Source organism: Chenopodium quinoa, unplaced genomic scaffold (assembly GCF_001683475.1).
Source record: "Chenopodium quinoa cultivar QQ74 unplaced genomic scaffold, ASM168347v1, whole genome shotgun sequence".
Classification (NCBI taxonomy): Eukaryota; Viridiplantae; Streptophyta; class Magnoliopsida; order Caryophyllales; family Amaranthaceae; genus Chenopodium; species Chenopodium quinoa.
The window spans coordinates 3,438,043-3,464,707 of NW_018742681.1; the positions used below are offsets into that span (position 1 = coordinate 3,438,043).

The 26,665-nt window shown below is 37.6% G+C and overlaps 2 protein-coding genes across 2 annotated transcripts; both read right to left on the bottom strand.

The window, feature by feature from the left end:
* Positions 1–7,573: 7,573 nt before the first annotated feature.
* Positions 7,574–15,643, bottom strand: LOC110722426 (probable aquaporin PIP2-5). The gene is made up of 4 exons (XM_021901694.1): positions 15,236–15,643; positions 13,649–13,944; positions 9,813–9,953; positions 7,574–7,854 (listed from the first exon to the last, which is right to left on the bottom strand). The coding sequence occupies exons 1-4, from the start codon at positions 15,528–15,530 to the stop codon at positions 7,732–7,734; spliced, it is 855 nt and encodes a 284-aa protein (XP_021757386.1). The 5' UTR covers positions 15,531–15,643; the 3' UTR covers positions 7,574–7,731.
* Positions 15,644–17,240: 1,597 nt separating this feature from the next.
* On the bottom strand, positions 17,241–18,518 carry LOC110722350. Its single transcript, XM_021901625.1, has one exon. The coding sequence runs from the start codon at positions 18,516–18,518 to the stop codon at positions 17,241–17,243; it is 1,278 nt and encodes a 425-aa protein (XP_021757317.1).
* Between the last annotated feature and the right edge of the window lie 8,147 nt (positions 18,519–26,665).

The window sequence follows — 26,665 nt, forward strand, 5'->3', positions numbered from 1 at the left end:
ATCAAAGAGTTTGAAATTGAATAAAACTCTCTTTTTGGAAGTCCTTGTTTTATTTAAATTCAAATATGTTCAAATATGATTTTTGTGACTCATAAATTTTATCCAAAACTTTATATGATTGGATAGTGCTTGTAATTATCTTTCCAATGGTATATCATAATCTCAATTTCGAGCTATAAGGAAAAAGATATGAATGAAATACCAAACTCTATCTAAAACTAACACCTTTCCACTATTTTGGCCATATCGTTTATTCTACAAAAGATATAAACTTGATTATAATTGGGTTGGAAAGTAGACTTTTACTGCTTTCCAACGACATATTATTTATCTTATTCTAATTTTTGTATCAAAAGTTATGATACAAACAAAAATAAATAAAAAAAAAAACTATTGTCTATCGCGCCGCGATAATTCTATCGCGCCACGATAGATCCAACGCGCCACGATACTCCTATTGCGCCGCGATGGATCCTGCTTTACTCAGAGTCAAATTCTGAATCTTTTCTGATATTTCGACCTTCTTTTTCTTATAAATAGAGGTTGTTTCACCCCGTTTTCAATCATCAACAAGTTTGATCACCAAAAATCATCATCTAATCCCCTCTCTCTCTAAGCTAAAAGCTTTTCTCTCTCTTTCTTTCTAGCCTAGCCTAAACACATCTTAACACCATCTTGATATTCTCTTCAATCACACATCATACTTCCTTCACGAGCTTTGAATACTCCAAGCCAATCTCTTGGTTGCCTTCGACCTCGACGTGAAAGGTTGATTATTCTGAGGGTTTTGGTCCCTAATCTATATTTCAATTATTCTTATTTGATTTATTTGATTTATTTGATTTAATTTTTCTTGAAGTTACTAACGTTTGTATTGTTAAGATAGAAAGAGATACGAGGCATCAAAGTAAGTAATTAGATTACGTATTTATTACTTTAATATAGAAATCATGTTTAAGATATTATTTTATTTCCTAGTATCATGTTAGGATGTTGATTTTGATTCCTAGTATCATCTTTAGGGTGTTAATTAATATTTCTAATATCATGTTGATTTCTAGTATCATGTTTAGGCTAAAGTTTTGATCTTTATTGTTTAGTGACATGTTAGGTTTTGTTATTAATTCGTTTAGTATCATGCCTAGGATCTTGCTATTAATTAGGTTTTGATGAGATTATGATGATGATTTGTTGTGTCAATTTATACATTGCTTGATTTTTCATGATTTATTGTTATTGTTTTATCACGCCCTTTTTGTAGGTTTAAGGGAATTTGTACTTGAAATCACGCCTAATAAGATAATTAATAATTTGATTTTAGGTTTAATATGATTTTAATTCAAGTGATCGCCAATAATAGATTTATTTGTGCATTAATAATCAACCAAAGTAAATTAAACAGGATTAGGATTAACTTATTGTATGTATGTTGATCGAAAAGCGCACATGAATATCTTAAGGATTTAAGTAGGCCGATTTAGGGCGGGTTTTATCTCTTTTAGGTTGGATTTGTACCATCATCCCCAAATATCCAATCATGGTTCCAAACCACTATGGAGTTAGCGATCTCTGTGCTCGTGAATGGGGTGTAACCTTCACACCCGTGAACGGTTTACAAGTTCCTAAAACTTGTTGGCGACTCTTTTATCACTAGCTTCTCTCCTTTTGGACGCCACCATGCTTAAATGCATGATCATAGTGGGGCTCAAAGTTAATGTTTGAAATATTCCCTACAATTGTCCTCTGATTTTTGTTCGGCTAGGGCCCTTGAGCCTTAGGCTGCAGAGCAAGAGGCAGAGAATTCGGACACTAATCAGGCAGTCGAGGAGGCCAACGCCATTAATTTCAAGGACCCCTTCCCCTGTACTGTCAACGATGTTTCTCTGGGTTTTCAGAACCATAAGTTCAAGGAGGTTAAGGAATTCTTCATGTTTGGTCCTGGTTAACATATTCAAGCGCCTAGGCGCTCCCTCTATGTGGCTTCTTAGGAGGGCGAGTCACAGAGGAAGAAGTGCTTCAACTCTTGCATCCATTCGTCTATGAGCTGCTGGACGAGTATGGCGTTGCGCTTTTTCAGCTTGTGTCGAACAGCTGGGTGAACATATTTGGCTATCTGGTGACGTGCTTTAGATAAGGCTTCACCCCCCCCCCCTCATTTCCCAGTATTCTGCGAGATGCACTCCACGGTGCGTCTGGACGCAGAGACGGACGGCTGGCTCATCCTCAACACCCTTAAGGAATACCTGGTCTTCATGCATAAGCCATCTAAGTGGCGTTACTCTACCGTGTGAGAATCGGCGACCAGGAGTTTAATTTGCGGATGAACCGCTTCAATGCAAGCCGATTCAACTCGGACGTGGGAAACACAAACCTACCAAGCCAAAAATTCATCCGGACCTCACGCATCAACTTGAATACTTTAGGGTCAATAAAGTGTTTAGAAATGGAAGGCAAGTGTCCGTGCCTTCTAACTAGATCCCACTAAAGGACTGGATCAGGGATTTGATTTTTATATCGGCATGCGGCCTCTAGAACTATCCCCAAGGTGGAAATTCTTGACTTAACCGTCCGAAAAATATTTATTTGAAGTACAATCTAACGCTTAGTTCTTTGTCTTATCAGACGAAGCCAAGTCTCAACTGGACAAAGAGAAAAATGGTGAGACTGATATGTTCGAGTTCCAACTCGAACACTACAGGTCTACAGGCTCCTTAGACAAAGTTATGATGCGACCAAGAAGGTACTTATCTTTCATTCTTTCTTCTTCTTTTTTTTGGCGTCCGACCAGCTATTTAAGGAAGGGCATCCTTCCAACTTTTGTTCAGACGATATGATTTTTTCCAAATTAGTCATGCTGGTATGTTGGGAAGGTTGTACTTTCCATTTTTCGCTCGGCCAGCAAATCTTATTCTTTGTATTTTTCCTTTTTTTTAGACAGCTACTCCAAAGCTGGCGAGGAAGCTTCCATCATCTGCTTCTAAGGATGAGGGGTTGTCCAAATCTCGCAAGAATACTGCGTCCAAAACTCCCTAAAGGCGCAGGCGGCCAAGTAAAGGTTGTGGGTTGCCAAAGAGCAGCCCAAAGGAGAACAACCCTAACTGACACCAAGTGGGGCCTCGAAGCCCTTGGAACCACAACCAACTGATGTGGTCCAAAAGAAAACCGCTTGTGAGGGCGAAGAGGGGGAGTCGTCCCTAAACCAAAACGCTGGTGACAACACCTCGACTACGCATGTCGAGTTTTAGGGAATGCGGCAAAAGGGTTTCTAAGCACTCTACGCCCTTTCGCCCTCTCGTACTCCACCATATTTATCAAAACGTTGGAAATCTGATCTTTCTATTGGCTTTATTATCTTTGCCTTATTCTAATTTTCTAACTTGTCTATATTTTGCAGACATTGGCGAGGAGATGGAATTACGCGCTCCTGGTCAATCATTGACCGGGACCGAGCGCAAGGCCGTCCGAAAGGCCATGGTAAGGGGCCGTCACGACGGATATTCAGGATAAATTTCGAGGAATCCACAAAGGGTTCCTCAGCCCCATGATAAACGACTGCGCTGAGGTATCTAGGCTTCTTCGAGCTTTGGTACTTAGTTTATTTTGCACTTGTTTTCTTTTACTGACTTGTTTCCGTCCTTCCACACCTCTTCCTTAGGTCAATTCCTTCCTAGATTGGCGCGCCCGTGAGCAGCGTCAAATCCGAGAGGCTTGGGATGAAATCAAAAAGATCTAGGATGAAAATACCGGGACTCTTGCCCTCCAAGATATCTGGCACAAGGCCGACCTGAATGCACTGAGCGAGAAGTCGGCCAAACAAACTAAGGACATCGTTAGAATGGGTGTGCCCTTAAACAGGAACGACACGCTCATGAGGCTCTCCTAAAGGAGAAGGATGAGGCGGTCGCCAACGCCTCCCAATGGAAGGAGGGCATTGAAGCTTCTAAGAAGCTCAAGGCCGAGCTCGAGACTGGCCGTGTCTCCCTTGAGACGACTCTGAAGGAGGCGGTAGAGCTCAATCAGGAAACCGGGCATCTTAGAAAAGAGGTGAAGGAGTTGAAAGAACATGTCAAGGCTCCCAAGCAGATCTCTCCTCAAGAGATGGTCCAGATTGAGTAGTCAGCCGAAAAGAGGCTCAAGGACCGGTTTGAAGACACGTTCGCCATGATGTTTGACATCAGTAAGGTAGTGTACTACCACGAGCTCTTTGTCAAACAGATGAACCATATCTCCCTTATGGAGGAGTATAGGGTTGTCGAGCTACCTGCCCCTGAGTTTTTTGAAACTCCTTATCCTCCTCAGAGTGATGCGGATGATGATGATGATGGAGATGAGGAGGAGGAACCCGTCAAGGGAGATGAGCAAGCCAAGGAGGATGGCACCAAGGATTCTGCCAAGTGAAGAGCTCTTCTGCTGCAACTTGTTTATGATCTAAGCTTTTCGTTTTTCATTTGAACAATTTCTATCCTTGCCGCCTGTTATAAGCGATTCTGTATTATAACTTCTTTATATTGCCGCCTGTTTGAGCGGCTTTAATCTATGCGAGTTCCTTTCTTCATTCATACTTAGCATATTTTTGCATTTTTCATGCCTTGTTTTGTTATGCATTTTTCACACGAATGATTATGTACTGGGGGTATGCCCCTTTATTTGGTATTTTGTCTAGTCCATATTCAAAGAGGATTGATTAACTTAGTAGATTTTATACCTTGAAGTGTATGAGAATTTGTAAGTTAATCAAATCATAAAAATGATTGCCCTTGGACTAGGCAAATGCCGAATGAATTTCAGGCATGCGGCCGTTTAATTGGCTTTTGTCGAGTCGTCCTTTGATACTATCTCCCGGACTTGCTCATGAAAATTCAAGTATGATCTCAACCTGAGAATTTCTAAGTATTTTTAGGGCTTTGTAGCCTAGGTATGCGGCCGTTTAATTGGCTTTTACCGAGTCATCCTTTAATACTCTCTCCCGGACGTGCTCATAAAATTTCAAGTATGATCTCAACCTGAGAATTTCTAAGTATTTATAGGGCTTGGTAGCCTAGGTATGCCCTACCCTTAGGTTTAAATGCCTTAGATAATTTTTAGGCTACCTTATTTCTTATCTGTTCGACCAAGTTCATAGCCGGATGGAATTAATAGCAGTCTGACCATTGCGACCGAGGTTCTTTGTTGGGAGAAACCTTTGTTAGGCATTTTACCCGGATGTTCAACCCTTCCCAGGGCCGATCTACTATGTGACAAGCAACCTTTGTTTCCGTTTTTAGGCGGCATTTCTGCTTAACATTAGTTAGACGTACGCAATGAATGTGCAAAAAATTTAATAACAATGTATGAATTTTTCATTAATTTTGTCAAGATTACATTGTTTGGCCGTATGAATTTAATTACATAGCTCAGTCATCAGACCTAGTTGTATATACAACTTTTAAGGCTAAGTACAAAAACTTAACATATAGTATTTTTTGAGATTGTCCGTATTCCATGTACGTGGAATAGGAAGGCCATCCAAGTCTTTAAGACGGTAGGTACCATCTCTTACTTCTTCTTTAATTTAGTAGGGCCCTTCCTAATAAGGGGTTAGCTTGCCATCTTCTTTTGCTCGGCCTACCGCTTCCATTTTTCTCTGAACAAGATCTCCCAACTTAAGCGGCCGCTTTGAAACTTTTCGATTATATTCCCTTATCATTCTTAGACGATATATTTCGTGTCTAAGCGCCGCGTTGCCCCTAGCTTCTGGAAGAAATTCTAGGGCGGTCTTCATGGCCTCCCAATTAGCCGATTCAACATATAGCATCAGTCGTAAAGAGGGCTTATACATTTCAATTGGGAGCACGGCCTCAGCATCATAGACTAGAAAAAATGGGGTCTCCCCTGTTGAACAATTGGCTATTGTTCGAACGAACTTTAGAACATTAACCAACTCATCATCCCACAAGCCACCTGCTTTCTCAACCTTCTACTTGATATCATTGGAGATTAACTTGTTGTATGCTTCAACTTGGCCATTGTCTATTAGGTGTCCGACCGAGGCAAAGCAGTGTGCTATGCCTAGTCACTCAGCCAATCCCTGAGATGATCAGTCTCAAACTGTGGTTAATACTAATAATAATATAGCTGACCAGAATTTTAATAAAAGAAAATAAATTCATTAAATGCTGACATCATTTATAATTTTGGAGGGAAATGTTTTAATCACAACATGACCTGTGCCAATTTTATAATAGGATGATATCAACGGTTGATGTTTTAGTATTAGTTATAGAAGCTCTTTGTTAGTACAGAGCTACTGACTCAACCCAACCTAAACTGATTCAACCTAGTAAGAATTAATCTGTTTTGACATCGATTATTGCCATTTTGAGGATAAAAAATCTATTCAAAAATCAATAACATAATATTGAAACAGACACCAGAAATGTCACGTCCTTGTGCTATTTATTTCCTCCAAAATTGTATTTTTCTTTCTTTTTTTTACCTTCAACTACTTATTTTAAATTATTCATTATATATATTCATCAAATCATATACTTGTGATGTGACTCACTTTCTTAGAAAAAATAATCATTTGTGATTTACATACTTTTCATATCTTTTATTGTATAAATTATTATTTATATCTATATAATTCCATGTGTAATCAATATATTATATAAATTAGGTTGATTTTAAAATATATTTTATTGACTTTGATTGATTTCAAATGATTGATTATCACAATTTATATATTTATGGATGTGTTATTATTGTTTATTTAATTTTAAAAATATTTATAGAAGTATATCTTTTTCACAACTTATTACTAATTGAATTATCTTCGTTTTTTCCCAACGAAATTAATAGTTTGATTTATAAACTGTGTATCGTACGGGCACTATGCTAGTGTTTGATTGAATATTTAGGTTTAAGCATTCAATTATATTGACTAGTATTAGAAAGGTACAAACTATTTTTTTAGTTGAAAGACAATCTGCCCAAAACAAAGTCAATATGAATGCAACCTTACATGTTAGTGAACGGCCGTCTCAAACAATTTGGGGGCCTTGTGCTATTTACAATAATTCACAATTTAATTTTTGTTTGCTAATTTTTTAAGGCCCAAATAATATCTAGTAAATATATTAAAGTAATTAGTAAGATGTAATAATTAAGGAAAAACAAAATTAGCCAAATAAAAAAAAATCAAAAGAACAGGAAAGGTAAAAGCAAAAAAAGGGAAAAAAAAAACCATAAAAATGAAAGCAACAATATTAGAACCGAGTACATCATGTGTGATTAAAAAGCTTCCTACCAACTATGCAAGAATACGGTAACACATTATAGTTGCACTAAAATAAATATTATACTTATTTGCTATTCTTATATTTTTGGACCCCTAGAGGTTTGAGGCCCTGTGCTATTAGGATGTTTGCACAGCCTAATAGCCGGCCCAGTGAACCTTTTCAACAGCCTATATTACCTGACCCAATTAAAATTTGTGACCCGAGGGAGTATAATCGAGTAGTGGAAAATCGGTTCCGCTCATAGCAAAAGTTAAGTTAACAATTGAATTGCAATTAACGAAGAGTATTATGACTTTGTGAGCATCATAATAATATAGTTCCGAGATTCATAAACAGAATAATTAAATAATGTTCCAACAACAATGATTACATTTGTATAAATCCTGTAAAAGTAATTCAAACAAATTTCAATTTCAATAATAATAAGACTAATCTTCTTTCAAGAGTATATTTATACTTGTGAGCTGTTGCTCATGAATGATCCCAAAGCTTTGACAGCGCCAGCTCTAAGAATAAATTGGTGGTAGAATGCCGCTATAGCTGCTCCAATGAAAGGTCCAACCCAAAATATCCACTACATTACCAAAAATTATGAACAAAACAAATGTGTTATAAGTCCATGCGACTGCCAGTATATACATAATATACAAATACAAGTACATTCAAAATATATACTCAGACCAAGCAAACTAATTTTGTTGCCTAGGTCATTTTTTTCATACTATAATGTAGCCGAGTTAATATATAAGATATATATTTTAAAAAATAGGAAAAATTTTCAGATTAAATTTTTTAAAAGATACTTTTTGTTAAAAATTACCATTTAATTTCACAAACTTTTATGTGGGCTACACAGTGACCAGCCACAATTTTTAATTTTTTTTTTTTTTAAATAAAATTTCTTTCACCAATTTTCTCGCTCCTCTTTTCTTCTTCTCCAAGCGAACATATCTGTTCGTGGTCCTCATCCAAGCCACAATTTTATTTATTTATTTTTTTTTCAAAAAAATCTTTCACCATTCAAGCTTTCTCTCTCTTACCTCTTTCCTTTGCACTTTCATCTTCTTCAATTCTTTCAATTTTTAATTTTCACAATTTTGTTGGTAATTATCGAAGAAAATGCAAATGTGAGGCAAAACCCCTATATTTGAGCAAATCCGAGCAACTGGTGGCGATTTGGTGAATTGCGGTGTGATTGATGGCTGTTGGTGAATTGTGGTGTGATTGGTGGCGATTTCGTGAATTGCGGTGGCTGAACTGGTTGTGTTGATGGCTGGTCGTGTTTGTGGATGGAGGCGGGGGGCTGGGCGTGTTGGTGGCTGGAGGCGGGCGACTAGTCGTGATGGTGGCTGGAGGCGCGCGGCTGGTCGTGGGGAGATGGTTGATTGTTGTGGTGGTTGGAATTGGTGGTTTGGTGGCTGCCTTAGCAGTGGAATTTGTGGTTAGGTCAGGGGTTATCGGTCCGGTACGGGGTTACTAGGTACGGTTAGGGGTTATTAGGTCCGGGGTTACTAGGTATGGTTAGGGGTTACTAGGTCCGGGGTTACTAGGTCGGTCGGGGTTACTAGGTACGGTTACTTATTCGATCATGGGTTTCTAGGTTCGGGGTTACTTGGTCGGTCAGGGGTTACTAGGTTTGGGGTTACTCGGTCGGTCAGGGATCAGGGGTTACTAGGTCGGAGGGGTTACTAAATCGATCAAGTGTTACTCGTTTAGGAGTTACTTGTCTATTAGCTGCCCACACAGTACACAAAACCTGCGGTTTAAATTTTATCTGGTAAAGTCAGACAATAAAAAAAAAAAAAAAAAATTTGTTACAAACTAACATTACTCAACTTTCGGGCTTTGACTGGCAAACATTCAGTGTTGATTCACTTACACAGGGCATGTGACTCGCTCTTAATTCCCTTATTGCACCCCTCTTTTTCCTCCAATTTTATAACATATTAAGTTCAAGTAATCAAGTGTATGTCTTTTGAATCTCGCTCTCAATAGGGAAAATAATAGTGAAATGAGGGTGCAATTATAGAAAATAGGAGTCACTTGCCCTATACATGTGAGTCAACGCTAGAAGTTTGCCGGACAACCTGTGAAAGTTCAGTAAGGTTATTTCTAAAAACAATAATTTTTATTTTTACGGTTTGATTTTGCCAAAAAAATTAAAAATAATGCTTTTGATAAAAAGTGTCATTAAAAAGGTCATTTGACAAATTTTTAAAAATAAAACATGTGGAATAGGTATGGTAGAGAATGCTTATTTTTTATTTTTTTTTTTTATTTTTTTTTTTTTTTTGGAGTGGGTAGAACTGTAGAATATAAGGATTTAAATTTTGGAGCATTATTTTTAAAAGTGACATTTGAATTAATACATAGATAATTTGTAAGAAAATGTATATTCACTATATATTCTCATAGAGATCAAATGTGATTTAGTATTTGATTTGTTATAAATTAAACGTGTATGTAAAATTTACTCTGTACAGTGATTATGAAATTAAGAGAGAGAGGGAGAGTAGGGATTTGTTTACTAACATGGTCATTCCAAATCTGGTGCTTGTTGTAGATAACAGCAGCTCCAAGACTCCGAGCAGGATTGATGCCAGTTCCGGTGATCGGGATAGTGGCAAGGTGAACCATGAATACCACAAATCCAATAGGAAGTGGTGCCAATACCTTCATTTAGATCTTTCATATGTTATTATGTATTCATATAAATCTCACATATACCAACATTAGTTGCATTACAACATGATACTTAATAATTTTGATTCTCTCTTTTTTAAACTTCATAGTCTCATAGGGTTAGTTATTATCTAGTCAAACTAATTTTTTCTGTGAATTCTAAACTACATGGATTATAAAAATTAATTTAGTCATGGTTTTAACTAATCACAAAAATGATACTGGAAGTTATTTAACTTTTCTAGATATGATTCATGCAATGAAAAGGACCCTAGGAAAGACTATCGTTGATCATGCATCATGACTATCAGAAATCTTCTTAAATTTGACACAACTAAGCATTTGTATATGAGTGATGTGTAATCGTGTAACACAGTACTAATGACGAGCTAATTGAAAATTAAATTTCGGAACTTTGCATATGATCCATATATATTTCAATTTTGGTAGATATATTTCCTGAAATAGAAAAAAAAAAAAAGTAAACATTACAATGACGTACAACCCACAAATCACTGTGTTAAGCCATGTATAGTTAGATTATTGGGCTAAGTATGTTTATAAGCCCGAATTAGTTTGTATATATACTCTTCTCTATACTAATACAACATAAGGAAAATCAATTCCTGACATGGTATCAGAGTTAAACCCACAGTATGGGACCTTTAATAGCTTGAGTATATTGTCAGGCCCAAGGCTTGGGACCTTTAATGACATTAAGTATTTTGAGCCAAATTGAATTAGATCAAGTGATTCTTGAGTTAATAAGACCTTATATGTGAGAGGGAGTGTTGAAGTATATTCTACCAAATAACACATGTAAGTGTCCCACATTGAGAAAAGAAGAGAGAGTCAAACATTTTATAAGGCTAAAGGACTACTCCTCTTATTGTCATATGGTTTTGGGATGAAACCTCCTTTGGACTTTGATCTCTTGGTTTGCGGGTGCGGCCTAGACCCGCATTTAACATGGTATCAGAGCCCTGCTGCGGCTCACAGCCCACACCGCAGCCCTGCTGCAGCGCCCAGCCAGAACCGTAGCTCACTTGCGGTTGCTACTGACCCAGCGGCTGCCACTGAAAATGCAGCGGCTGCCACTGATAATGCTGCTGTTGGCATCACAATCCGCACCACAGAGGAAGCTACAACATCATCTAGCAGCGCCTCCACTAATATCTTGCCCGTGGTCTTCGACCTAAGCACCCACCGGGTTGGCACCGTGATTGTGTCGCACATACTGTATCTATTCTGAGTCCATCTTACAGTTTACTGTCCGCTAGCTCCTCAGGTACTCCTTATCCCTTAGCACATTTTGTGAATTGTACTAAATTTTTTGTTGGCCATCGCACATTTCTTGCAGCCTTGGATGTAGGTTGTGAGCCCTGTAATTTCAAGGAGGCTATGACTGATGCGAGTTGGAAATAGGCTATGCAAAAAGCGATTTCTGCCTTGGAGGACAACGAGACTTGGGTGATGGAAGAGTTGCCTTCGAGGAAGAAAGCTCTAGGGTGCAAATGGGTCTACAAGACTAAACTTAACTCTGATGGCACTATTGAATGGTTAAAAGCCCGTCTTGTTATATTTGGCATTCTTCAGGTTGAAGGGATTGATTACATTGAGACTTTTGCTCCCGTGGCAAAAATGGTTACTGTTCGTGCTTTCTTGGTCGTTGCAGCTGTAAAGAATTGGGAACTACATCAAATGGATGGACATAATGCATTCCTTCATGGCGACCTTGATGAGGAGGTGTATATGAAACCCCCTCCCGGATTTCATGGAAACAAACCGGGCTTGGTGTGTCGACTTAAGAAGTCTCTCTATGGTCTTCGACAAGCTCCGTGTTGTTGGTTTGCAAAGTTGGCAGGCTCACTCAAGAGGTACGATTTTTCACAGTCGTACTCTGAACAATCTCTATTTACTCTGCAAAATGGTGATGTGCAACTCAATGTTCCGGTCTATGTTGATGATTTGATAATTTCTGGTAATTCCTCTTCTGCAATTTCTAAGTTCAAGAATTATTTGAGTAAATGTATTCATATGAAAGATGTGGGTGTTTTGAAATATTTTCTTGGTATTGAAGTTGCTCGGAGTCCCGAATGCATATTTTTGTGCCAGCGGAAATATACTCTCGATATAATTGCAGAAGCAGGTTTGTTAGGGGCTAGGCAATCCGGTATACCGATTGAGAAAAATCATAATTTGGCAAAATTGGATGGTCCGTTTATTGATGATCCGGAGATGTATCGACGCTTAGTAGGGCGCCCGATTTACTTGTCATTCACTCGCCCAAATTTGGCTTACACGGTTCACATACTATCTCAATTTATGCACCAACCGCGTCAACAACATTGGGATGCCGCATTACGTGTCGTACGGTACTTGAAAGGCTGTCCGGGAAAAGGTATTCTTCTTAGCTCTGATTGTGTGATCTACAGTTAACTGGTTGGTGCGACTCGAATTGGGCTAGTTGTCCTTTGACTCGTTGATCGATTATTGGTTGGTTAGTGTTTCTTGAGGGATCTCCGATTTCTTGGAAGACAAGAAACAACATACAGTCTCCAAGTCTTCCGTAGAGGCAGAGTATCAAAGTATGGCAAAAGTCACGTCATAGTTGAAATGGTTGAAGGCTTTGCTTGTTAGCTTGGGAGTGGCTCATCCGCGTACGATGAGTTTGTTTTGTGAAAGTCAATTCGCATTGTACATTGCTCAAAATCCGGTCTTTCATGAACGTACAAAACACATTGAGGTTGACTGTCATTATGTGCGCGACGCGATTCAAGAAGGTACCATCTGGCCATCTCATGTGAAAACAACGGAACAACTTGCGGACATTTTTACCAAGGCTTTAGGCACGCACCAATTTTCTTATCTATAAGCCAAGTTGGGCATTTGTGATTTGCATGCTCCAATTTGAGGGAGGTTGTTAAGCCATGTACATTTAGATTATTGGGCTAAGTATGTTTATAAGCCCGAATTAGTTTGTATATATACTCTTCTCTACACTAATACAACACAAAGAAAATCAATTCTTGACACACTGCATGCATATGATTTGAAACTAATATTTATAAATAGCTAATTTGGTAAAGAGTTTTGCTCAAGTAGTTAATTCAGTAAAAGATCCATTTAAAATATATCAAGGTATAATGAAATTATAAACATACACACACAAAATTATTATTTTTTTTTTTTTTTTTTTTTTTTTTTTTTTTTTTTTCTAATAGCAGAATGTACATAACATGACTTAATTTTTAAAGTGTATATATAAAATGAGTAAATGACACATAGTTCCACTTGATCAACAAAAATGATCTATAACTTTATTTTCATAATCACAAAAGATAAACGTGGAAGGAGCGATATGTAAGATTCTAATCCATTAGTATACCTCCGTCCATTTTTGTTCTTTATATATTGAATTTCACGGTATTTTAATGCTCAGCTTTAATCATGTATACGCTCAATAAAATAAGAGTAACAATAATGAAAAATTAATGTTTAGACACTTCATCTTATGTCAAAGATAACAACCAAAGCGCAATAGTGCAATTCTGCAAACAATAAAAAGTGACGAAGGGAGTATTTTATATGCGTTCGAATGAGATCTGATTTAGAATATGCATTGTGAATATTTACTTCATAAAATACTTAGAAAAATGATCATAAACAAAGATTAGCATACTCACAGGAATATGTGAGTCCCTTGCACTTCTCTTAGGATCAGTCGCAGAAAAAATAGTATAAACAAGTACGAAGGTACCGATGATCTCGGCGGCTAAACCAGTGCTGGTGCTAAACCCAGTAGACAGCTTGTTCGCCCCTCCACCATACTTGTCGTAGTATGTACTTTGGAACGCCCTAACTAATGCTACTCCACATATGGCTCCTGAGCATTGCGCTACCATATAACACAAGGCTCGCAGCAGTGAGACTTTTCGAGCCAAGAACAGCCCGAATGTCACTGCTGGGTTTATGTGCCCACCTAGCTCAACAAAATTCACTAATTTTAATTTTACATAATAATATGTAAAATAATAAACCTACTATACAAATTTAATTACAATGTTTTAATTGAATAATAAAGATATATACGTAAATTTGTCTAACATTAGCTGTTGATTAAGGAAGGCTACATTTACTTAACAAAGAATACAATTAAGACTAATAATTAGTTTCAATGTTTTAATAGAATGCGTGCATTCCAATTATATGATAATATGGCATGAATTATCGTTTAGTTCTTGTTTGGTAAAGAGATTTTTGAATAGCTTTTAGCTTATTTTGCCAAATTAGAGGTTTGACCAACTAAAAAAACTAATTTGGATGTTTGGTAAATAGCTTAGTAAAAGAGCTTTTTGGGCTCAAAAAACTTTTTTAGAAAAAGCTCGCTATAAGAGCTTTTTAAATTAGCTTATTGAACAATTAGCTTTTTGGCTATTAAATACATTACAACAATTAATAATTAATAGCTATTTACCAAATACTTTTACACAATCAACTAATTATAACCAGCTTGTCAAACCAGCTAATATAACCAACTAGTCAAATCAGTTAATAGAATCAGCTATCAGCTAATTACCAAACCGGGTCTATGTATATATATATATATATGTATATATATATATAAAACAAAAAAGAACAAAGGGATCTAGCAAGTAGCTAACTAGTATGCATATATCTTTAATAGGAAAAGCATACATTTAACATTACAATTTACAAATAAATCTAGTATAAGGTGGACTTTTGTTAATTTTATCAAAAAAACGGTCAATTTTAAGGTAACTTTTATAATTTTTATGGTAACTTAACACATTTAATGGTAATTTTTGATTTGTAATGAGTTCAGTTGTATTTTAACATACTTTATTTTTAATAGATACGTTTTATAAAATTTAATATGATTAATCTAATAGATTATGAGTGTTTATTAAAGGTAAAAGTTATGTTGAAAGAATGATAACATTTATAAATAATATAAGTATAAATGTAAATACTTTTAGAATAATTTTAACCCATCTTAAAATAAGTAAATGAAAAAGTCATTTTATTCTAGAATTTGTGTTATTTATAAAAAGCTAATGATCTAGTAGGTAACTAGTATATATATTTATCATAGATTTAACAAAAAGAACAAAGAGAGATTATATATCTAATACATTTATGATTTATCATGCATATTCGTTCACCAAAACAAAGTGTAAAATTAAGAAAATGTAAACGGATATGTCCAACGTTTAAGCTATTGTAGGAATGTAGGATTGTAGGAATCTTACCAGAAATACCGGCGGTGCAGTAAACAAGAACAAAGATCATACCACCAAAAGCCCAAGCAATGCCAAGAATCCCAACACCGCCACAAGCGTCAAGGCTCATGGCGGGGTCGGTTTGGGCTTTGTTTCCAATCACTGTAAGAACAGTGATGTAGAGAAAAATAAGAGCAGCTACAAACTCCGCAATGACAGCTCTATAGAATGACCATTGGCTTAGTTCATCGGTATCGAATAACGGAGCTGGTGGAGGGTCATAGTAGTCTTTTCCCGAGCCAAGCTGTTGTTTCTGTGAAGCCATGTTATTCTTCTTATCACACTAAGTAATGTAGAAGAGAGGGAGAGAAAGAGAGATGAGCTAAGTATGAAAGAATAGGGGGGAGGGAGTGTATTTATATGGACTAATTAATACTCCCTCTGTCCTTTAATTTTTGTCCCATTGTAAATGTATGAGTCAAATTTTAAAACTTTGACCATAAATTCTTATTAATCAATAACTAATAATATATGCATGTGAGATCTTGTTAGAATCGTGCCATATTTTTTAATATATGTTTGAAAATACGTATTAAAAAGACATAAATAGTCGAATGGGACAAAAAAAATAAGGAATAGAGGAGGGATAATCAAAGGTTTCTTAATTTTGATGAAAATCCAAAGAAGTAAGTGGACTTTAAGGAACAAATTTTTCCTAATATTGTTGCCGTCCACGGCAGTGGCCAACCAAAGTACCAAACCTTCCTAATTTAGCAAAATTTTGGCATTTTAAGTGGCCCTAATTTCACACATCAGCTCTTTGAGATTTTAGTCTCAAAGGGTACAGGCTGTAAGTTATGTTGTCAAATCTTTGTGGGCTCACCGACTAGTCTTAATTGTCACTAGTCAGTAGTCACTACGGTAGCATTGTAAATTTTTAAATCAAACCTTTAAATTGCTTGCTACCGATTCGAATCAGCTGGAACATAACCGATTATAAACCGATTTGAAACCAAAAAAAAAAAAAAAAATTGAATTGTTTATAGTCAACCCAAAACTTAACTAACCATTGATGTTAAGCCGTATAAGAACAGTAACTAATAACGAATCAGAACAATCACGGTTTGAACCGTTGTTGATTCGAACTGTTTCTATCCTATATCTGTTTCAACCCAGTAAAAAACTATGTCTATATTGAACCATATTAAACCGCAACATGTGTAAACTGAACTGATTCCAAACCACAAACCGTTTAAACTGAAACATTTAGAAACCGCAAAACATTTAAACTGAATTGTTTAGAACATGTTACCATTTACAACTTTTCTAAATTCTTCTCAATTTAGGCCCAGTTCATTTCATTTTATTTTTATTGAATTGAAATTTTTTTTGATGAACTTAAATTATTTTTATTGAACCACTTTTAATAATTCTCTACTATATTTCTTCTTTAAAATAATTGCTGGTTTTTACTAAACTGAACTTATTTTTTCTAAACTGAAATTATTTATACTGAAATGGACTGCACTTATGTTTACTAAATTGAAATTATATTAATTGAACGAAAATTATTTTTACTGAATATTATTTTTTAAGGTAAAGTGAATAAGGCCTTAGTTGAAGTTTAAATGTTTAATAATGTGTATAATTAAAAAATGGAAAAAGCTATATGCAGCCCTTAGGGTTGCATATATAAGAAGCTAAAAGTGGAAAGAATAGACATTAAATTAACATTTATTACACCGATTTACTCATGAATTATCGATAAATTTCCAACTTAATTCTAAAAAAGGAAGTTATTAAGCATATAGCATTACCCTTAAAAATTTAATAGTGAATACCATCTAATTTTTTTTGTCAAATGTGTTGTAATAAAATTTTGGTACTATAAGTGTTTTTGGGTTTTTTGCAAGTCCCACAGAAGAGCTATATATGGCAATAAGAATTGAGACGTCTAACGTTATTTATAAACCCACGAAACTTTTTTTTTTTTTTTTTTTTTTTTGACAATAGCAAAGGAAAGTAAAAACAAAACCTACAACAGAGTCAAAAGATTAGTCCGACATTTCCTAGCAATGTCGTTCGCCTTTTGGACTTGATCACGCTGTACCTTCAAAATCGTGCACCTTTGAAAAGATGCCTCCAATATTCTTAACTCCTTAAGTAACCAAGATATCGAAATATCCTTACCATGATTCCCTTGTAAGTTGGTCAAAAGACCAATCAAGTCAGATAAAACAAGAATTCCTTGTTTACCTTTCACTCGGGCCCATTTCATTGCCTCTAGGCAAGCCCAAGCTTCACATTGAATTGCTGAAGCGGCCACTCCATGCTTTCCACCCTCGTCCATTACATTGCCCTGTTGAATACTCTTAACTTCCCAACCTATCCCTGCCCTTCTAGTCTTCTTATCCCAGGAACCATCGGCTTCCACAGTGAAATCATCATAACCACTTTTATCCTTTCCCAGATGCACGTGATAAAACCCCGGAGGAAAAGTCGGATTTCCCCGGTCAGAAACCTCCAAATCCGGAGTTGGGCTTGCTTGAAGATTAAAAATTTCATGATCATTCATGGCAAGATTAATAAATTCCCTTACTGAACTTATCGTCTCTGTAGAACCCTTGAAACATCTAGCGTTCCTAGATTTCCAAAGACCCCACAGTGTTGCAATAAACACGGTGCAACGATTGCTATGCTTACCATCCTCGCTATTAAACAGCAGGATATAGTGCTGGATCCATCTTTTCAATGAGTTGAACCCAGGAAAGTCAGGGCAAATAGTTAGGGAGCCATTCTCCCAAACTTCCTTTGCCAGAGTACAGAACCTGAAGAGGTGTTGGCTGTCTTCCAAGCCTACCCCGCAAGGATCACAAATTGCATCCACTTGTATTCCCCTTCTAGCCAGATTATCTTTAACTGCAATACCATCATGAAAAAGTCTCCAAAGGAACAACTTCCATTTTGGCTGAATGTTCAATCTCCAGACCAGCTTTACAAAATCATGATCCCTTGCTAGAAAAGTGGATCCTTCTAATCCCAAATACTTTGAAAGATAATAGTACCCAGTTTTAACAGTGTACCTCCCAGACTGATGATAATTCCAATAGAGGAAGTCTTCTTCCTCAGTAGATTGAGGAAGTTCCATGGACAGGATCTCCTTAGCACTATTCCAGTCGAAACATACCCTTACTTTCCCCGCATCCCAAGTTTGAGTCTCCCTATTGATAAAATCCTTCACTCTCCAATTCGCAGCTGCTCTAAGAGTTTGACCTGACTTTACTGAAGGAATTTTGCCATTCACCCAGGGCATACTAATTGCTCTAATGTTATTCCCATTCCCTACCTTCCATGCAAACCCGTTCTTGAAGACCTCGGTGACTTTTTGGAGACTTAACCTTCTTATTGAAAGGTTCCCTTTTCTTTTCCTTATATTCGTACTAACAAACCTACATATTCCACACGGTTGGAAACTATTATAAATTCTCGATAGTAGCAATTGGGGGTTCAAGTGCCTTCTTGTTGCTTGTTTAAATAGGAGAGCCTCGTTGAGCATGGAGCAACCTCTAATTCCCAGGCCTCCCAAGCTCTTAGGAATTTGGATGATGTTCCTGTTTACCCAATGTAGCCCCTTAGCTCCCTTTCCAGCCCACCAAAACCTAGTGATTAATGCATCGATCTTGTTTGCAATGCTTAGAGGAAGTTTTAGACATTTCATAACATGAGCAGACATGCTTACCAGCACTATGTTGATAAGAATTAATTTTGCTGATTCAGAGAGTCTTAAGGAAGACTAAGAGATGATTTTCTCTGTGACCTTATTAACCAAAAATTGGAAGTGAGTACTCTTTTTCCCCTGAATGTCAATTGGGGCTCCAAGATGAATCCCCATATTATCAGTTTCCGGCATAGAAAGTATTTGTTTTATGGCAACTTTCATATCATTATCGACATCCGGCGAGAACTTAATAAGAGACTTTTGGAGGTTCAACTTTTGGCCGGAAGCTTTACCAAACCTTAAGAGGATGTCAGAAATACACATACATGCCTCCTTACTTGCCTTGAAGAAGAGCATAGCATCATCTGCAAAGAAGAGATGAGAGATCGAGGGAGACCGACGCGAAACCTTTAAACCTTGGAATTGATTTATATCCTCTGCCAGGTGTAACATTCTCGACAGAATGTCCATGCAAATAATGAAAAGATACGGAGAGAGAGGGTCTCCCTGCCTCAGACCACACTTAGGGGCAAAATGGTCAGTAGTTTTTCTGTTAATAATTGCCTTAAAACTTACCGTTGAGATACACTGAGATATCATCCTTATCCAGTGACTTGAAAACCCCTGAGCTTGTAAAACTTTCAGAAGGAAAAGCCAATCCACTCTATCATAAGCCATGGACATATCAATCTTAACAGCTGTGAAACTAGAGCCTTTTCTTGAGTTTATAAGGTGCATAAGTTCATGACTTAGGAGGATATTGTCCTCCATATACCTGCCGGGGATGAAGGCATGCTGATTTTCCGTAATCAGACTTGGGAGGACCAAATGTAGCCTATTCACCAAACATTTAGAAATGCATTTGTAAACAGTGTTGCACAGACTGATTGGTCTAAAATGATTAGCAATCTCTGGAATTTTCACCTTTGGTATCAACACTAGCAAAGACTGGTTCCATTCCTTGAGCATATTCCCTGTCCTCAGGAATTGCATAACACTATTAGTCACCAACCGTCCCACCTCATTCCAATAAACTTTGAAGAAATCCACCGTAAATCCGTCTGGACCGGGAGATTTAGAGCAATGCATATCAAACATAGCCTTCTTAATCTCCTCTTCCGAGAAGTCCCTGTCAAGCCAATCCCGCTCCTCTTCTGAAAGACAAGGTATGGCAAGTTGCTGAAGCAGGAGATATATATATTCCCCGTGATTGTCATTCGTAATCGGATTGTAAATGTCCTTGATTGAGGCTAAAATCACATCTTTTACCCCTCTTTCCCCTTCCACCCACATATCCTCCTCATTCCTTAAAGTAAGAATCGAATTTTGTAACTGCCTTTGCTTCACCTTCCTATACATTGTAGGCGTTGGGCAGTCCCCATACCTAATCCAATTTGCCTTCATTCTTTGCTTCCAAAAACTAAATCCCAATTGACTCTCCGGAATAAGAAGGTTAATTTGCTGAATGTATCCCTCCCCTTCATGAAGAGTGCTTACATTCATCCCTAAACTTCGGAGATCCTTTGTAAGTTTCCTCCAGTTGATCCCCCAAACCTTCTTATTGTCTAAGCACCAATATTGCATTTTTGACCTTAGCTTATCTAGCTTTCTTGACAGCTGGAACATGAAAGATCCCCGAACCTCTTCCTTCCACAGATTCCCCACTATTTCTTTGATTTCTGGGAAGGCCAAGCACCAGTTTTCAATTTGGTATGGTCTATTTGAAGTCAAAACTTTAGGTTGCTCATGATAAGTTATTGCTGCATAGTCAGAGCAAACTATCGGTTCATGATTAATTTTCCCATCCGGAGAGTGATCAAACCATTCCTCTGTTATATAGGCCCGGTCTAGCCTTTCTAGAATAAGGTCGTCCCCTTCCCGTTTGTTGCTCCAAGTGAATTTCGGACCCGAGAACGGAACTTCTGTCACATTGCTACTAAACCTCCAATCCAGAAACGCCTCAATTCCTCTAATCCGATTCGAGCCCCCTAGTTTGTCACTTCCCCTTTCAACTTGATTAAAATCCCCTATAACAAGTACGTTTTTAAATTCTTCTAAAAACCATTGCAATTGTTCCCAAACAATTCTTCTCTTGTCTACTTAAGGTTCACCATAAAAAAACAAAACATACTTCAAACTGCCATTTGATTCATTTATCTTACATAAAATAAAATTAATTGAGGAATACAAGCAAACAACTTCCGCATTAGACCATCCTAAAACAAGAAGACCACCACTACTACCTTCCGAATCCCACCCAAAAGTGGTAGTAGGGGCAAGAGCACCTAATCTAGCTGCCGCTGAGGCAAAATCCATTTTGTTTTCTGATACAAATAAAAACATAGGTAATTTAGACTAATAGAGCCACACTAGATATGGGATTGCAAGGGTGTGTGGATCATTTAACCCCCTGCAATTCCAAGCCACAATATTCATAATTCCTTCGGGGGCTGAGTTAGAGCAGCCTCCTCACCCTCCGTTGTTAGCTTGATTGAGTCAAAGATAGATAACTATAGATCGATGTCCATATCATCCCGTATTTCCCTAAGTGTCGATGTTACCTCCTCACTTTTTTGCCTTTTAGGGGACCCGGAAGAAGAAGATGAACAGTTTTGAGGCCTCTTATTTTTTCCCCTCATACGGAGGTCCCCATCGATATCTACTCCAAACTCCCTAGTCATGTCGGGATCAGAAATTTCCTTTGATGCAAACCTACATGCTCCTTTTTCGTCTTTGAGCCATATTGTAAATCCACCCTTTTCAGACCACCTGTGAAGCCTCTTGAGTCTCTTCCGCTCAACCCACTCATAATCCGATTCGCTGTATTGGATTGAGTCCCCATCACATGAATGTGGTAAGTGACCAACTGCCTCCCGAATTATCTTCTTGTTATTTGCACTGTCATCATAATTAAACAAATCTGTAAAATTGTAAGAACTAAAATGCGATACCGGAGTGTTAGGGGGATCAAACTCCGAGAGTGGGAGGTTTGGCAGTCCCGCCAAGTCTGTTGCGGACAGCCGTAGAAATGGCGACGTTGATGCTCTTGCACTTCTATGAATTTCCTGGATTTCAGTCCTCCTTGCATTTCGTATTCCCAAAGACAAGATGGTGCTTGCCTCAATAATGCTTGCATACTCATCATCAACACGCTGCTCCTCCTCCTCAATTCTTCTAATTGTCATTCTCGCTGGACTTTCTAGCCACCCATAAGCAGGAGAATCAAAGGTAGCAACCATAGCCGTGCTCCTTGCACCTACATTCCCATATATAACCCCATTGTTTCGTTCGAACTCGATAGGCGAGGTTGCCCAATCAGTAATCCCCAGAGTGTGAAAGATAGTCCCTGGCCCCCCTCCTTGTTGTTGCCCTTGTCTCATTGAGGATGGTTCACCTACCTCAAACGTTGAACCCGCAAAGAAAGACCGAGTCGGAATTGGGGGATTTATGGTTTCATTCCCCACCGAACCCCGTATTCCTATGGGTCTGCTTAGGCTTGATGCCTCCCTTCTTCCTGGCGAATCTCCTTGAGCAACAACCATTCGAATCCCCTCACTGGAGTTTCTCATGTTTCCTTCATCATGCCCTACTGAATTTGGAGCAGGCCATTGTTGATGCACGAATTCAGCATATGGATCTCCAGATAGACCCAGACGTCTCCCCGGAGATAGGGTGAGGTCCGGTTCCATCCTTTCCACCTCTCGTTCAATCAGTTCCGAGTCGTCATTCGACCATTCATCCCTCCCCGAGTGAAAATGTTCACTCTCATCACTTTCCTAAGAAGCCAAAGAATCCTCATACGGGTGCCCTTCTTCAAAACCCCTCTCCTCCATTTGCCCTCCCCCATATAAGGGGTTTTCCCCCGGATTTTCCACTGGTCGAAGGTCCTACTCAGTGTTACAAAACCTATACCAGTCCGGAAGCCCTCGATTAAGATTCGAATAGAATGGATATTCGGCTGGACCATATAATACTCTTAACCCATCCAATTCCACTTCGTTTAATCTACGTCTGACCCTTCTTCTTGTGACGGCTGCATGGAGAGTGCACCGGGCTGTGGCATGACCTGCACATCCACACGATTTGCAAAATTTATAGATACCTTCGTATCTCAGATACACCCAAATCACTCTATTTCCTTCCAAGGGGATAAAACACCCCGGTATTAGGGGAATAGAGAGGTCGATTAGGACTCGCGCCCTTAGTTCACCATGTATGGGGAGATCCTCTCCATCATGCTCTAATTCCTCAATGTATCCCACGTGCCGAAAAATTTGCCTTGCCCAGCTTGATGTAAGATAGGCTAAAGGTAGCCCATAAACCCTCACCCAAACTCTTGTTTGCGTGAAGTTCATGTGGTGAGATACAAAATCAAGTTGGTACCTCCTAAGATTAATGATTCTTCCATCCATAACAGTTGAGCTTGCAGCTACAAGCCCCTCAAGATCCTGGCTGTGCCTACATTCGAACAAGAAATACGGCCCCGAGCTATGAACCCTAATTTCACCTCTCCTTATCCAACGTGAGGTAACAATATGTTGAACAAAATTTTCAGAGGGAGGTGAGGTCCAATGAATAAACCAATTACACACGAGTTGAAGTTAATAGGCCCACTCCTTAGATCGAAGTCTTCTGGAGGGGGGATAAGAGGTCCCCCTCGCATATTTTGGGCTTGTTGCCTATCATGGGCATTAGGTGAATTTCTGTGATGGCTCATGATAAGAGCCAAAGAATAAACTCAAAACCAAAAGACTTAAAGACAAGAAAGAGTGTAAGATAGATTCCGTTGAAACTTAAATGTCTAAAGACAAGAACAAGAAGAAGATGATAAGACAGAAGGTATGAATGATTGGGAAGAACTCTTTGAATTTATAAGTAAACTTCACTTTCTTGGAAGCTAAAACACCACACGCATGGGGAGCAATAACTGAAGCATTTAGTCGACCTACTGGGTAGCCGCCTTTAGCTATGAAACCACTGCACCAATAAACCGAAGAGCAATTACTGCTCAAATTAAGAGATGTGGTAAAACCGAGTAAAGGATCTCAGCAAGCATTGGAACAGGCAGAGGATATTGAAAGGTTAATGCCTTTTTTTGTGAAACGAGGATAAGACACAAGGTTCCAGAAAATAAACTTTTCGTTTGAAGAGAAATTGGTTAAGAAAACCACAGACACAAGAAAGCCACTGATATTCCTCCTACTTAAAGGCCTAGATACCCAGGAAAAATTAAGTGAGGCAAGAACACGATGCATGCAAACCAAAGAACCCTAGTTACACTAAGGAAACTCACTTCTTAGTGAGATAAGCTCTCAGTTTTTAGAGAGAGAAGTTTTTGTAATGCCCATTGGAAGTCAAACAAGAGTGAAGAGCCACGAAACTCTAGTGTATCGAAGAATCGCCTCCAACTATCAAATTAGTAATCGAAAACAATTATTTAAGAAAGAGAAATAAATTAAAGAGAAGGAAAGCAAGAGTCTGACTATATTGTATTAAATGAACCTGTTGATATATAGGTCGTCATCGAGCCTAAGATAAAACCAAACTCGGTCCCTTTAATGGGTAAAAAAGGCAAGCAAGGGTCGATCCCACAAGGATTGAAGGGAGCGTTAACAAATATTGATATATGATAAACTAAGTCAAGTCTTTTTTTGGGTTATAAGTTATAAAGAAAAACTACAATCTATAATAAAAAGGATCTTAGGAAGGTATCCACCAATCAAGTCATTCACAAACTAATATTTCACATACAAGACATATCATTTGGGGATAAATTAAGGGAATTTATCTGTGGCACCCAACTACCTTGAGTCACGGTCATAACCTACTCTCGTGATTACAAGTATGAAACAAGTGTTATAACATTAGCACGATGACATGAACATTCCCTTGACTAGAAATTATCATGGTATTTTCAGTCAATTAAGCAAAAAGGAGCTAACTCAACTTCACCTCTCGATCCTTCATTGAGAAAGCTTGGATAAATAGTTTTAGCAATGGTCAATTACATGAACTAACATTGAAACCACTTAAGCCCAACTAATTAAGAAGCTCCCTACATTAGCTAAATCAACACATAAAACACAAGTATTTGTTGATGTGAATTCATCAATCACTAGACGAAAAAGCTAATTTGGCACCGGTTCAAACCCCTCCTAAGGCACCGGTTTTGAACCGTTGGGGATTTGAGGGGTGCCAAATCCGCAAAAATTTGGCACCGGTTCAAAACCGGTGCCAACTAAAGCAATTGGCACCGGTTAGCCGGTGCTAAATACACACTTTGGCACCGGTTAACCAGTGCAAAATGTTAATGCGCAATGTTTTTTATTTTAATTTAAACTTCAATTGGCACCGGTTAACCGGTGCCAAATACGCCTTCAAACAGTAAAACAAATAAATTATTTCAGCATAAAATTTATTCATCAATCCAATTTATACATTCAATCCAAAACTTGAAATCAAACAAGCTAAGGCTATATTCATCAAATAAATTGTTTTTTTTAACAGTTTATTAAAAAAAACAGAAAAATTGCTGAAAAATAAACTACAATCCAAAATCCAAAAACTTCGAACATCAACTCAGCAAATTCACGTCCTTCAAACCTACATCAATTGAAACAATAAAATCAGATAAATTCAACAAAAATCGAACAAATAAACCCACAAAATCGAACAAAAATTGAACAAATAAACCCCAAAAAAATCGGAAATCAATAGAACAAATTAACCCAAAAAATCGAACAAAAATCAATAAAAAAACCCCTTAAAAACGAACTATTAACCAAGATAAATTCAACAAAAAAAACCAAAAATATATAGAAAAAATAAACCCCAAAAAAATCGAAAATAAATCGAACAAATAACCCCAAAAAATCAAAAAACGCACTAAGATTCAACCCAGATAAATTCAACCAAAAAAACAAAATATAAATAAATCAAATAAACCCAAACAAATCGAAAGACAATCGAACAATTAAACCCAAAAAGTCAAACAAAAATTGATCTAATAAACCCCTTAAAAACGAACGATTAACCCAGATAAATTCAACCAATAAAACAAAAAATAAATAGAACAAATAAACCCCAAACAAATCGAAAAAAAATCGACAAATAAACCCAACAAATCGAACAAAAATCGATCAAATAAACCCCTTAAAGACGAACGATTTCGCACAAAAACACCCTCACAAATTCAACCCACAAAAGCCATAAACCTAGAATCGTGAAAAACCCAGAAATCGTGAAAAACCTAGCCAAAATTGTGAAAAATCCAAAACCCAGAAACCCTAACCTCAAATTTGACGGCAGCAGCTTGGTTGTTGTGTTGGCTGTTGTGCTTGGTTGGAGAGAGAAGAACAGAGATGAGAGATGAGATTAGAGATAAGGAATTGAAGGAGAGAGAGGCATGCATGCATTCAGAGATAAGGAATTTCAGAGAGCTAAGAGAGAGAGAATAAAAAATGAATTGAAGAAGCAATGAAGGAGTTAAAACCCAGAAACTCGGCATAGCTTTGTTTTAAACTCGTTTTATTTATTTATTTCTTTTTTAAATAATCAGTTGGCACCAGTTAACCGGTGCAAACTATATTGCTTTTCTTTTTTTTTTTTTTAAAAAAAAATTAATCAGTTGGCGACGGTTAACCGGTGCGAACTCTATTCTAAAAAAAACAGTTGCCACCGGTTTGAACCGGTGCTAATTAGCGTAATTGGCACCGGTTCAAGTAAGAACCGGTGCCAACTCT